The sequence below is a fragment of the Somniosus microcephalus genome, chromosome 25 (assembly GCF_052327205.1).
Source record: "Somniosus microcephalus isolate GS21.2 chromosome 25, FLI_Smic_1.0, whole genome shotgun sequence".
Classification (NCBI taxonomy): Eukaryota; Metazoa; Chordata; class Chondrichthyes; order Squaliformes; family Somniosidae; genus Somniosus; species Somniosus microcephalus.
The window spans coordinates 35,015,462-35,029,218 of NC_141011.1; the positions used below are offsets into that span (position 1 = coordinate 35,015,462).

General features: G+C 45.8%; 2 protein-coding genes across 2 annotated transcripts in view; one reads left to right on the forward strand and one right to left on the reverse strand.

The window, feature by feature from the left end:
• Window positions 1-6,242: 6,242 nt before the first annotated feature.
• LOC147100681 (uncharacterized) lies at window positions 6,243-11,407 on the reverse strand. The gene is made up of 5 exons (XM_085967194.1): window positions 11,210-11,407; window positions 8,983-9,057; window positions 8,059-8,134; window positions 7,640-7,743; window positions 6,243-7,097 (listed from the first exon to the last, which is right to left on the reverse strand). Exons 1-5 carry the CDS (start codon window positions 11,252-11,254, stop codon window positions 7,029-7,031), a joined length of 369 nt encoding a protein of 122 aa, XP_085823320.1. The 5' UTR covers window positions 11,255-11,407; the 3' UTR covers window positions 6,243-7,028.
• The window catches only part of LOC147100682 (uncharacterized), a 269,041-nt gene continuing 265,343 nt past the window's right edge, over window positions 10,060-13,757 (forward strand). Inside the window, exons 1-2 of the mRNA XM_085967190.1 lie at window positions 10,060-10,213; window positions 11,645-11,685. The gene's annotated coding sequence lies outside the window, so the exon portion shown is untranslated. The remainder of the gene's footprint in view (window positions 10,214-11,644; window positions 11,686-13,757) is intronic.

Here is a 13,757-nt window from a genome sequence, read left to right on the forward strand (position 1 = left end):
ACAAAAACTAATCCATACACTGGTGCTCTCTACACCCGTGTTCTCTACACCCGTGTTCTGTACACCCATGTTCTGTACACCCGTGTTCTGTACACCCATGTTCTGTACACCCGTGTTCTGTACACCCATGTTCTGTACACCCATGTTCTGTACACCCGAGTTCTGTACACCCATGTTCTGTACACCTATGTTCTGTACACCCATGCTCTGTACACCCGTTCTGTACACCCATGTTCTGTACACCCGAGTTCTGTACACCTATGTTCTGTACACCCATGTTCTGTACACCCGTGTTCTGTACACCCATGTTCTGTACACCCGTGTTCTGTACACCCGAGTTCTGTACACCCGTGTTCTGTACACCCATGTTCTGTACACCCATGTTTTGTACACCCGTGCTCTGTACACCCATGTTCTGTACACCCGTGCTCTGTACACCCGTGTTCTGTACACCCATGTTCTGTACACCCATGTTCTGTACACCTATGTTCTGTACACCCGTGTTCTGTACACCCATGTTCTGTACACCCGTGTTCTGTACACCCGAGTTCTGTACACCCGTGTTCTGTACACCCATGTTCTGTACACCCATGTTCTGTACACCCGTGCTCTGTACACCCATGTTCTGTACACCCGTGCTCTGTACACCCGTGTTCTGTACACCCATGTTCTGTACACCCGTGTTCTGTACACCCATGTTCTGTACACCTATGTTCTGTACACCCGTGCTCTGTGCACCCGTGTTCTCTACACCCATGTTCTGTACACCCGAGTTCTGTACACCCGCGTTCTGTACGCCCATGTTCTGTACACCCGAGTTCTGTACACCCGTGTTCTGTACACCCATGTTCTGTACACCTGAGTTCTGTACACCCGTGTTCTGTACACCCATGTTCTGTACACCCATATTCTGTACACCCGTTCTGTACACCCATGTTCTGTACACCCATGTTCTGTACACCCATGCTCTGTACACCCATGTTCTGTACACCTATGTTCTGTACACCCGTGCTCTGTATACCCGTGTTCTGTACACCCGTGCTCTGTATACCCGTGTTCTGTACACCCATGTTCTGTACACCCGAGTTCTGTACACCCGTGTTCTGTACACCCATGTTCTGTACACCCGAGTTCTGTACACCCGAGTTCTGTACACCCATGTTCTGTACACCCAAGTTCTGTACACCCGTGTTCTGTACACCCGTGTTCTGTACACCCGAGTTCTGTACACCCGTGTTCTGTACACCCATGTTCTGTACACCTGAGTTCTGTACACCTGAGTTCTGTACACCCATGTTCTGTACACCCATGTTCTGTACACCCGAGTTCTGTACACCCGTGTTCTGTACACCCATGTTCTGTACACCCCTGCTCTGTACACCCATATTCTGTACACCCGTGCTCTGCACACCCGTTCTATACACACATGTTCTGTACACCCATGTTCTGTACACCCGAGTTCTGTACACTCATGCTCTGTACACCCGTGTTCTTTACACCCATGTTCTGTACGCCTGTGTTCTGTACACCTGTGTTCTGTACACCTATGTTCTGTACACTCATGTTCTGTACACCCGTGTTCTGTACACCCATGTTCTGTACACCCATGTTCTGTACGCCCATGTTCTGTACACCCATGTTCTGTACACCCGTTTTCTGTACACCCATGTTCTGTACACTCATGTTCTGTACACCCGAGTTCTGTACACCCGTGTTCTATACACCCATGTTCTGTACACCCATGTTCTGTACACCCGTGTTCTGTACACCTATGGTCTGTACACCCGTGTTCTGTACACCCGTGTTCTGTACACCTGTGTTCTGTACACCCATGTTCTGTACACCCGTGTTCTGTACACCCATGTTCTGTACACCCGTTCTGTACACCCGTGTTCTGTACACCCGTGCTCTGCACACCCGTTCTATACACACATGTTCTGTACACCCATGTTCTGTACACCCGAGTTCTGTACACCTATGCTCTCCACACCCATGTTCTGTACACCCGTGCACTGTACACCTATGCTCTCTACACCCATGTTCTGTACACCCATGTTCTGTACACCCGTGCTCTGTACACCCATGTTCTGTACACCCGTGCTCTGTACACCCATGTTCTGTACACCCGTGCTCTGTACACCTATGCTCTCTACACTCGTGCTCTCTACACCCTGTTGGTAGTCCGAGCTGGTCAAGCAGTGGGAAGCTTACATGGGCTCTGTGCTGTTAGATGGCATGGTTTTAGATGGTTACATTTCCACAGTAAGGACGGACTTACATTTATATAGCGCATTTCATGACCTCAGGATGTCCCTAAACACTTTGTGGCCAATGGAGTACTTTTGAACTGTAGTCACTATTGTCAAGCCGAGAAACACAGCAACCTTTTTGCGCACAGAAAGGTCCCACAAACAGCGATAAGACAAATGACTAGATTATCTGGGGGATTTTGTTGGTTGAGGTATAAATATTGGTCAAGCGAACACCCCTGCTCTTCTTCAAATAGTGCCGTGGGATCTTTTACATCCACCCAACAGGGCAGATGGGGCCTCGGTTTAACCAACGCCACCTCCAACAGTGCTTCCAGAACCCACAACCTTCTGACTCTGAGACAAGAGTGGCACCATCGAGCCAAGACTGACCCCTTGCCCTTACATTTCATCAAGTTCCTCACTTGAGGCAATTACTGAAACTGAAAGCAGTGTGAATTCAAAGTAAAACCTGGGTGTTGATTAAAGGAAAGGAAGCCAGTGGATGCTTGTTAGGGCAGTGATGTCAGGGGATGGGGGGGGAGGGAGTATTAAGTAGAGTGGAGTGCCCCCAGGATCAGGCCCCGTGTTTCTAATCTGCATCAACATCAGCCACTTGGATTCAGAAACTCAAAAGCAAATTGTTTTAAACTTTCAGTTAATACTAAACTGGGAAGTGGGTGTGGTGGAGTTTGAGGAAACAGTCAGGGACCTACAAAAGGAGTTAAATAAAATCTGTAGATTGGCAGAATAGTGGGAGATAAAATGTAATGGAAATATAAGGCACTGCACATTGGAAGGGAAAATGGGAACAGTCGCACACCAGATGATGCAGAACCATGGGAATGGTGGAGCTAATCACTGCTGAATTACGTGGTTAAGTGAGTGAGGGGAGGACAGTCTGTATCTTGAGTAGTGTCTGGTTTTTAGTCTCCAAGGCACGGGAAACTCAAGGCCAGCCCCAGAGGAGGGAAATGACACAAGGCCAATTCCAATCATCAGAGAATTGGGTTAATCCATTTCAGGTCATCTTATTTTTTAAGTCTGCTTGCTAATCCTGAGTATGTAATTATCCTGTATGTTTTACAGTATATCTGTCAATGTATCCCATTTGTTCTTAACTGGAATCATTGAATTTTTAGCACAAGAGGCAGTTTGGCCCATTTGTGTGTGCGCTAGCTCTCTGAAAGGACTAACCACGTTTCTTAAAATATTTATCCACTTTCCTTTGAAAAGTAACTATGGATTCTGCCTCCCCACTGTTTCTGGTTGGGCATTGAACACCACCAACCCTGTGTGCGAACATATTTCACCCAGGTACTGACTCACTGACCGGCTGATGTTAAACTGTATCTCCCAGTCAGATTTTATTTTCCGTTTTAGTTCTGCCCTCGTTTCCCTGAAGTTTATCTTTCTAAATCCCACATCACATCGAACGGAAATCGTATCGTAGTCAAGAGTACCATAATTTGCATTTGGCGTCATGGTCATTAGAAAATTAGCCCCAGTGGCTTCCTTAACCCGTTGGTTAAATTCTTTACTTTTACTAATTCTTAGTAAGTTGTGCATTCCCAATTAATTGTTGAAATCCCCACTAATGCACACATGTATTGCTGTATCTCAGAGCACTCTACTGCCCGTAACCTATCCCACACCAAGTCCCATCACCTCTGACCTTTATTGGTTGCCAATCCTCCAACTTCTGTTTAAAATTCCCATCCTCGTGTTTAAATCCCTTCATGGGCTCATACCTCCATCCCAACAATCCCCTCAAACTTTGGCCATTTGTGCATCCCCACCTACCTTGGCAGCTGTGCTGTTAGCCACCTGGGACCCACTCAAATTTCCTTATTAAACTCCTCTGCTTCTCAAGGCCCTCCTCAGATGTGGTCATCCTTCCATTGATTGTCCCTCAAGCATCAAAAGGCTTATATAAATGCACAAGGTGTCTATCTCTGTCACAAGCCTGCTGATGTCAAAATACTAGGGGGTAAAAATTCAGTTGCTTTGCACCTCCCCAAGAGGGTGTTAATGGGGCACAAAACAACTAGCGCCCAGGCGCGGCGCCACACGCCTCCCACGAAATTCAGCGGGAAGTTAGCGGCGGCAATAACCGGTAGCGCCCCGCGGCGATGACGTAATTGCCGTGTGCAGCACCCCGCTTGCGATCTTCGGGAGCCCCTGACTTACTGCCGGACACTATGTCCGACGGGGTCGGGAGGCTACCTGCGACCGGGGCGGCGCTATTTAAAGGCAAGGTGCAGGGCGGCCGTTTTTGTTGCTGCCCCCCACCCCACCGTAGAGTGCCGGCTGCGCTCCAAGAGCCCAGCCCTTCTCGGGGGCCGGGCTCTTTTGCCGGCACTCCCGATCCCCGGGTCGTGCTGCACCAGGTCCCTCCCCTTTATGGGGAGGAAGGTCTGCAATACCTCGGCACGTAGCGCAAGAGGGACGCGCCCCGATTCCCTCTTGGGGCGCTACCACTCAATTTGCCATGGGGTGCTAAAAGTAGCACTCCAGCAAAGATTTTCAGCCGTAGATTTTTTTGACCGGCCAATTAACTTAGGAGACACTGGGGAGTCAGCACAAAGATAAATAACTGAAAACATCATTTTGCATCTACACCAAAGCGCAGTAGTCAGAAATCTTACTGCTCATTGAATGCAGACAAGTTCAATTGTGAATTTATTTTCCATAAATCATATAAATTGACAGCACAGATGGAGGCCATTCGGCCCATCTTGTCTATGCTAGCCGACAAAGAGCTTTCCAGCACTTGCTCTCTAGCCTTGTAGGTTATGGCACTCCAAGTGCATATCGAAGTACTTTTTAAATGTGATGAGGGTCTCTGCCTCTACCACCCTTTCAGGCAGTGAGTTCCAGACCCCCGCCACCCTCTGGGTGAAAACATTTCTTCTCAAATCCCCTCTAAACTTCTGACCAATTACTTTAAATCTATGTCCCCTGGTTATTGACCCTTCTGCTAAGGGAAATAGGTCCTTGCTATCCACTCTTATCTAGGCCCCATATAATTTTATACACCTCAATTAGTTCTCCCCTCAGGCTCCTCTGTTCCGAAGAAAACCCCAGCCTATCCAATTTTTCCCTCATAGCCAAAATTCCCCAGCCTAGCCAACATCCTTGTAAATCTCCTCTGTACCCCCTCTCGTGATCTACTGTAGCTGTTCAGCAAGAAATGGCCAGCAAACCCATGACAGAATAAAGCTGCATTATATATTAGAATAAATATGCGGCTGAGGCACGAGAGAGCACATACTTTTATTCAGTGTTACACAAATTGTTCAACTCGCTTCAAGTCACACCTTTCTGGAACTCCCTCAATTACTAGTGTAGAGCACACAAATACAGCTCACTCCAATGGGCTCAGCATTCATCATTTGCATGAAATAGTTACAATGAAAACTATGCCTTTACTTACAAAGCAGTTTAACAGGCCATTTGGCTGAGGTTTTGCTGCACATGAGCTTCCACCCGCCCTTCATCTAACCCCATCAATATAACCTTCTATTCATCTGTTATTCACCTCAACTAATCCCGGTGGTAGCAAGTTCCACATTTAACCACTCTCTGGGTAGCAGTTTCTCCTGAATTCCCAATTGGATTCATTAGCAACCATCTTATATTTATAGCAAAGGGTTATCAACCTGAAATGTTAACTCTGTTTCTCTCGCCACACTGCTGCCTGACCTGCTGAGTGTTTCCAGCATTTTCTGTTATTTTATGGCCCCTATATGTGAAGACCTAGATGAAGGCAGAGGCTATAGTGCAAGACGATGAAGCAAAATGGGAGGCCAAGCAAGTCATAACGAAGCAGGGATTAGTGGACACTAAGTTTGAAGGCTGTAGATGGAAGGCAAGACTGAGAGGTAAGCAGTTCCACAATTGGAGATCCTGGGGAAGAAGTGCACACCAGTGGCAATAACTACTACAATACAGTAAGAAAACTTTTTACTCCAAACGAATCATTCAGGCACATTTTTAAAAAACCCAAAGATTTATTTATAGTACTTAACCAGAATATACAAAGTAGTGGTCAAGCGTGAACTAATGAGGTATACAAATTTAACCTTGTTCAATATGGAAAAAAATGATACTACTTATTTAATCAAATTACTTCTTTGAACCACATACGTAGGTTTAAGCGTAGGTTACAATGAGTTCAAAAAGAAATTTACAAATTGAACCTGTCAATTTTTGCTGGAAGGTTTTTGCACCACGAACAATATCAAACAGCGACAAATTGTGGAGCTTGAATGTTAAATTTTTTTGTTACTTTTTGTATTTTTTGTACAGAATAGAAGACCAGGTTTATCTTCCCCCTCCCACCCCCCAAGTTAACAAGACCTATATCTTTGGCCTTCATTGCATATGAAGCTCTACCCTAAACACAATTTACAAAAAGAAAAAAGGGCAGTTATTATTTTTTCTTTTCTTGAAATAAGAACATGGTCAGTCAGCTGTAAAGCATGTGCTTCTAAAATGTACAAATCCCAAGTTCTAAACCCATTTCGAAACAGACCTGAAAAACATTTATTACAGCGTTCAAACCAATTACAAATGTGGTTGTACAAAGACCATATAATAAATAACTTCATAAAAAACATATTCCCCAGAGCAATGCCTTGGACAGGTGTTTCAAGAACCAGTTGTACAGTACAATATAAAAACCCACACTCTGCAAATGTACATTAAAAAAGCACAATCTCTACATTGTGAACCTGACCACACCATCAAGATATAAAAATTCAAACAAAGGAATGTTTAAGCTTCTGCCTTGGGATCTGTCGACTCTCCATTTTCTGACTTTTGCCTCTTCTTTTCAACTTCGCCCTGGAAGAGGAAAAAAAGCAAGATATTAATTTTCATCCCAGGCAGAAAATAGAGATAGTCTGGAAAAACATCGAGGGCAAGTTTACTGCCCTAGCACTGTAGTAGCAGGCTCTGGCCACTAGAGGGTAATGTGAAGAGAAAGGCTTCCCAGCAGCAGCATTTCAGTCTAGTGGTGAACAGGGTCTCAACTGCCCCCACCCCCACCCCCTCCTTCAGCACTCTGTAAAATTCTCACTCATTCTTTGAATTTAGCTGTCACTTTTTCAAATGCCATTAAAAAGATGTATTTTGGGCCCCGATCCCATATCACTCTTTGCACAGCCAAGAAATGAGGCCTGTGTTCCCTATAGACAAGGCATTATCGTCTGCCTGCCCCAGCGTGAAGATATGTGGCATGCCTCTCGATAGCACAGAACCAGGTACTTGTTGGGAAATCAGTCCGACTCTCCAACAATTCAGCACGCCACTGAAGCACTGCATTTTGAAGCATGCAGATGACTACGCTGCTTTACTTTAAAGACAAGCTGCTGATCTGCACATACCTGCTCCTCAGCAGGACGCTTTACTGCATGTCCATCTGTATCATCTCCTTCCTCTTCAGCACCCTCATCCTCTTCACCGTCCTCCTCTTCACCTTCGCCCTCAGCTGGAAGATAAAACTGGCCATTTACCAAAATCTCTATACAAAACTCAAACCAGAATGTGACCTTCCAATGCATCAGGCTAGGATTACAAGCAGATAGTGTGATCACTATTCAAAGTATTTCCAGTATGTTAATTGCAATTACTGAGGAAATATCTTTCTTGGAGTCCAGATAGATTGATCAGTCTCCTTATTTAGACAGTCTACTATTTATCCCTTTGCAATTAGGAGTCCAAAAATGTGATGGCTTTACATTAGTACATATTCTGAAGCCTTAATGCAGCATTAGCAAGTGTTAAGTTCCTCCTAGCTACTCACCATCTTCCTCTTCCTCATCTTCCTCATCTACTTCCTCTGCATTTTCAGCTGCATGATCAGCCCCATTCTCCTCCTCCTGCAACACAAGCAAATCGTTAGTGGGAAAACAAATAGTAAATCTGAATGTTACTTGATGGATAGCGACTCCACTGGTACTGTGTAAATTTGCCTATTCACAGCTCTGGAGAACCAATCACTCCTGCCAACAGACATTAATGGCAATTGGGTACCAGTTGTCATTGAACCCCCACCTGCCGCAATTCAAACCCCTTAAGTTATGTTAATATTTACATCGATGTGATACAGTTGTCTTGGCCGAGCTTTAAGTTATGGTTCTGGAATACTCAAATATTTAAATTAGCAGTGTATTGACATGGACTGCATTCGAACACGTTGAAAGGCCATTTATGACACCTATACAAAAAACGTGTTAGTAATACATGAGACTATGAGCTGTCTCATACTAGACTGCTTGAGATTACTGTGGCTGCACTGTTATAGCAGATGGCAAGTATATAGAATAGAATCATAGAATGGTTACAGCACAGGAGGCCATTCAAGCCAGTGCCAGCTCGTTGCAAGATTAGAACAAAGTTGGCAAAAAAAATCACAAGAACCCAAATTAATAAAAATGTTTACGTATGTTGTAACTTCTGACCAGGGTGGGTGTAGCTGGAGAAACTATCTGGCAGTCCACCTAAAATGTCTTGGAGGGTCTGTGATTCAGGTTCATTAAATACAATCCACCTTGTAAACAGTCACAGGGTGGGTGGTTAAAATCTGGGTAACTAAATTATAGATGCTTCTTTTTCTAAATTGATCCACAAATTAATAGGAGCGTTTAGCCGTCCGACAATTAAGTCTTTGTCCCTGGAGGCAAAAATTCGATCAGTAACGCTATTTCCCCCAAATGTTAATACCTACTGTTCCATTTGCTGGGGCATCTCCGCTGCCATTTTCTTTCTTCTCAGTCTCCTCCACAGCCTTTTCTTTCAGGTCCTGCAACCCAAAAAGGAAAAGAACTGTTCAGAATTGCTCTGTGTTACTAACATGATTTCAAATGACCATCCAGCAATATAAACGGTGCATTGCCCCCCTTCATTTACCTATTCGTGACAAAAACAAATTGCATCATGCGTTCAGTCCATTGGCTCCCGATTAGTCGGGGACTGCGCTCCGCCAATCGGCGGCAGTGCACGTAGCAAGCGCAGTCCCTCGCCCTGCGCTCCCGGCGAGGAGCGGACCGGCTGATTCTCCCGCACTGGAGCCACCGGCAGATCTAGGTCACCGCGGCACGTGGCAAACCCGCCTCGGCAACCGCGCACCGTCACACTTGGTGCTAACCGCACCGGGCACGAAAGCTCGACTGCGATATCCCCCCCAGCCGGGACTGAAATAACACGCGGTCGGCACCTCCACCGCGCAGAATATGTTCCAGTAAAGAGACCGAGGTTATCACCATTGACACCAACTATAGGGCTTAGATTTTTAACTTGGTGGACCAATTTTGAAACATGCAATGATTGCTGTGGTGGCGGGAAGCAGCGAAAACATTGCCATCGAAAGTCAAGTTCCCCATTTTTATTATTAAACTGGTGCCTCCTGCTGCAAGTGATTTGATACTTGCTGCAAAAAAGTGGGTTTCCAGATGCAATGGCAGAGGATCCAGCATCTGCCTCTCTCCTCCCCCCCCCCCCCCAATCCATTCACTCTGCGCTTCCACTAAAACATTTCCCACACCATGCACCAGAAAATGGCGGGAGGGGGTTGCAATGGTGCAGCTGCACGGTTGCATGTGGCGACACCGCTCCTCCCTTCCCCTTTCTGCAGCGCTCGCCACCCACGCACTCAAAACTCCCCCCTCGGGTCCCAGATGGGCGCGCGCCTGCGCACTGGAGCCTGCCGCCCGCCCCCGCGGGACGGACAAGCCACGCCCCTCTCTCCCCCAGCGCCCCGTGCGCGCGCTTCATCTCCCGCCGTTTTCTTCCGACTCGGAAAACACAATCGGGCGGCTTTAAAAAGCGGGAAGCGGCCGCTCGCTCGCGCCCGCCCCACACCGCCGGCAGTTGCTGGCTTATTTTTTTATATAAATAGCCATTTCCCTCATCACACCACAACCGTTCAACTCCCGACTGAGTAAAAGAACCGGCGCCGGGTGAGTGCCCCCCCACCCCGATCACCGAGCGCGCACACCCGGGGCCGTGAGGGGAGGCGAGGTGAGGAGCCACCTGCGGGGCAGGGAGGACGACGACACCGGGGATGAGGGGACATCGGGGACGGAGGCCGGGGGGTGACCGACCCCCGGGGGGAGAATGGGGACGGAGCCGGGGGTGACCAGCCCCGGGGGAGAATGGGGAGCGGGCATCGGGGGTGAGGGAGTTGGAGCGGGGAGAATGTGGATGGACCCCGGGAGTGAGGGGGGTAATCGGTCACCGGGAGTGTGAGGGGAGAGGGGGAATTGAGGGACCGGACCCCGGGGGTCCAGGCGGGATGAGCCGGTGCGATGCTGAGGAGAGTGCGAGCGCGGGAAGTGTGAAGCCGGCGGTCCATTCAACTCCGCAACATCGGCGCCAAGTCCACCGAATGTTGCCTTTATTGACTGGGCATCCCACCCGGACCGGACCCGATCCCGGCCACCCACCCGTGGCCGGACCACCGACCCGATCACAGACCCAGTCACGGGCATTCCCTGGCCCCGAATCACCGACCCGATCCCCCGTGAAAGCGACTCAAAAACCCGGCAACTTTAAAAAAGATATACTCCCGAACGGAACAGTTAATCAAAGCGGCTCGGGCAACATCCGCACCTCACAGGTCAGGTCGCGGAGCTGCACTCCGCGATCGCATTCTTCAATAAATAAAAAAGTTTTCAACTTTTTTTTTTAATTTAAAAAAAAAATAACCTATAAAAAACCGGGATGGGAAGGAGAGACTCCGCAACCCGCTCACCCCCCAAAATACCTTTCCTTAAATTAAGTCTTACTTTGGATACCAGATTGTTTCGCATTTAGATGGTATTAGTTGTGCGCACGCTTCACACAAAGAGAAATTTGAGATAACAAAGGAAACACGAGGAAGGTTAAACATCACCAAAAAAACTTGAGGAAAATTATATTAAAATTACGGTTTTTTTGTAAAATATATTGCTCACCTTGGGTTTGACCTCTTTGGTGGTGTCCACTACGGTATCAGCCATTCTGAGTAAGTTTAGGATATATATAAATAAATTATATATTTAAAAAATAGCGATAAAAGTAGATAGAGGCTGACTTATCCCCTGTGGTATAAATATTTTCCTATGTATATATCCCTTGGACTCTCACACGCTGTGAGGAGGAATGAGGCGCCGTTCGCCGCGCTCACACTCTTAATACCTCCGCTCCCGGACATCCAGCCCCGCCCTCCCCGCCTCTAACTGGTCAAATCCGCTGTCTGTCACCACCTGGGTACTGCCTACTCCTCGTGCTGATTGGAGATATGCAAATATGTTGCGTTAGGATTGGTTCCCCTGCTTATCTTTGAAGTCCCGCCTCCGTCGCGCTGATTGGCTGTATGCTAATCATTATTTTCCTCTTTTCTTTTGCAGTTTGTCCTGCCCCCTCTTGAGCTGTCGTTCATCCGGCACAGGTAATTCCTATTGGGTCATGTCGCTAACGTTGCAAGCTATAATTCAATGATGTGTGGGCTTGCCCCAAGCCCTTGTCATTACTCCCCCAAAAGATGTCAATCACCAACAGAGTGAACTTGCAATTGGAAAATGTGGTTACCCCTGTGTATGATTGGCTTTTAATGTAGCAGCTCCGCCTACGGTTTTTAATAACGCTTGGACCTGTCGTCAATCTTGACAAGAGGTTCCCTTCTACTGGTGCTTTATCTGTCAATTATTTAAGTTCTTCATTTTAATTGGCGATAGTGTCAAGTCTTGCCTTCCTTTCATTCGCATTGGCAATACCTCACAATGTCCCAGTTTTCTGATCAATCTGATTGGTGCCTTTTTAAAGGTCATCTTCTCTAATCGCCACTGTCCAGAAGACTGTTGTCTTCTTGTTTTACAGTTTGATTGGCATTGGAATTTTTTTCTCTCTCTTCCCACTAATAAGATCCATTTCGTGATGTACTTACCATTATGTCAGACTGAACCAACTGTTGGAGGTTTGCCTATAATGAATACCTAAATACTAGTGACTACTAACCAAAACAGTATGTAAATATTATGTACATTATAATCTTGCCTTTTGTATCTAAAACAATCATTTATAATTAACTATTGTCAAGAATACTAAACAACTTTCAATAAAGTAAATCATTAACAAAATATTTTGATTCCAAATGACGAGGCATATATAAGATACACCATGATACTGGAACTTAGAACCCACCTGTATCGAGACCAGGCTATCTAACAGTTACCACGAGCGGCGATTTGCAAATATATTTACAGACTAGTTATCATTTTTGCAGTATTTTTCTCAGATCTTGCAACTAGTTTAAAACCTAATGTAAGAAATTGTTGCAGTGTGGCTACTTGTTTCCTGCTTCGAATGAAATTCGGTGTACCAGACATGGTATGGTAAGTTTTTTTTGCTACATTTAGTCAGGTGCAACTCTCACCTTGTTCACGTTTTCCCACGCACTCGCGTAATGTTTCCACTCGCTGCTGGAGGGATGAATTCGCTTGCTGTAGTGCACGAAACTATAACACAATGGAAAAGAAAGTTAGAATGCAGTGTATTTATTCGTAGCGAGTCATGACTTGAATCACGGTGCGGTGGCAGTTTTAGCAGAGCCATGGCGGCATTTTCTTTCCATTTTAAAATTAATTTTGACGAAACACTACAGATCTAACACGATGTGGATATTTGCAAGAGCAGTTCCACGTAATGATTTGGGCGGTCCGACTATGCTGGGACAATGTAACTTTTTACACGACACACCACTGGACAATTTGGTTTTAAAAAGGTCAATCTCACAATTTGTCTTACTTTTTCCATCTTTGAATTATTTCAAAGCAAGCAGTTACATTAAGTACAGTCTGATATTTCCGGTGATGTAAAGTACATTTTAAAATTTTGAAGCTTCTTTCGGTAACTAATTAACTGACAGGAAATCCTTGTTACCTGTTGTACCAACCTGGCAATGGCTGTCTGAGCGACTTGGATCACTTTTTTCCCGCCTTTGGCAGCCTGCCACCTATTTACTCGTGTGGAGAAGTTTCTTTTGTTTGATTTATAAACATAGTTTCTAACAGTCACGCATATCGAAACTGTTGCAACACTGCCTTGAGCAGATTGGGAGTACACGTTGCTTGCCACTCCAAAAGACATCGCGTATGCGTCTCTTTATAGCAAATAATTGTTCATTTACTTTTTCACGAGCCGGACAATAACGTCCTGGATGAGGTTCATATATATTTAAAAACACAGTTACCGTGAAGTTTCTATTTTAGAATGCTTTTAAATACATACGTTTTTCACCCGGACTCGTGCATTTTAATAATTTGATACAGTTTAACAATCTCATAATTTGATTACAATCACTTCATTGAATATTGAAATCAACACGTATTCCACTCTCCCCTACTCTAACTCATTCTTTCACAAGACTTCAAAACTATGGAATTCCTCATCTCCTTCGGGTTCATCTTCCTTTCTACAATCTACTGGTTTAAACAAACCTAACGTCATCAACTACCACCTCCT

Coding starts and splice junctions, on each gene's coding strand:
- LOC147100681 (XM_085967194.1), bottom strand. CDS start 11,254: ATGGCTGATACCGTAGTGGACACCACCAAAGAGGTCAAACCCAAG. Junction 9,058..11,209: donor CCAAAGAGGTCAAACCCAAG/GTGAGCAATATA, acceptor TTTGGGTTGCAG/GACCTGAAAGAAAAGGCTGT. Junction 7,744..8,058: donor AGATGAGGAAGAGGAAGATG/GTGAGTAGCTAG, acceptor TTTATCTTCCAG/CTGAGGGCGAAGGTGAAGAG.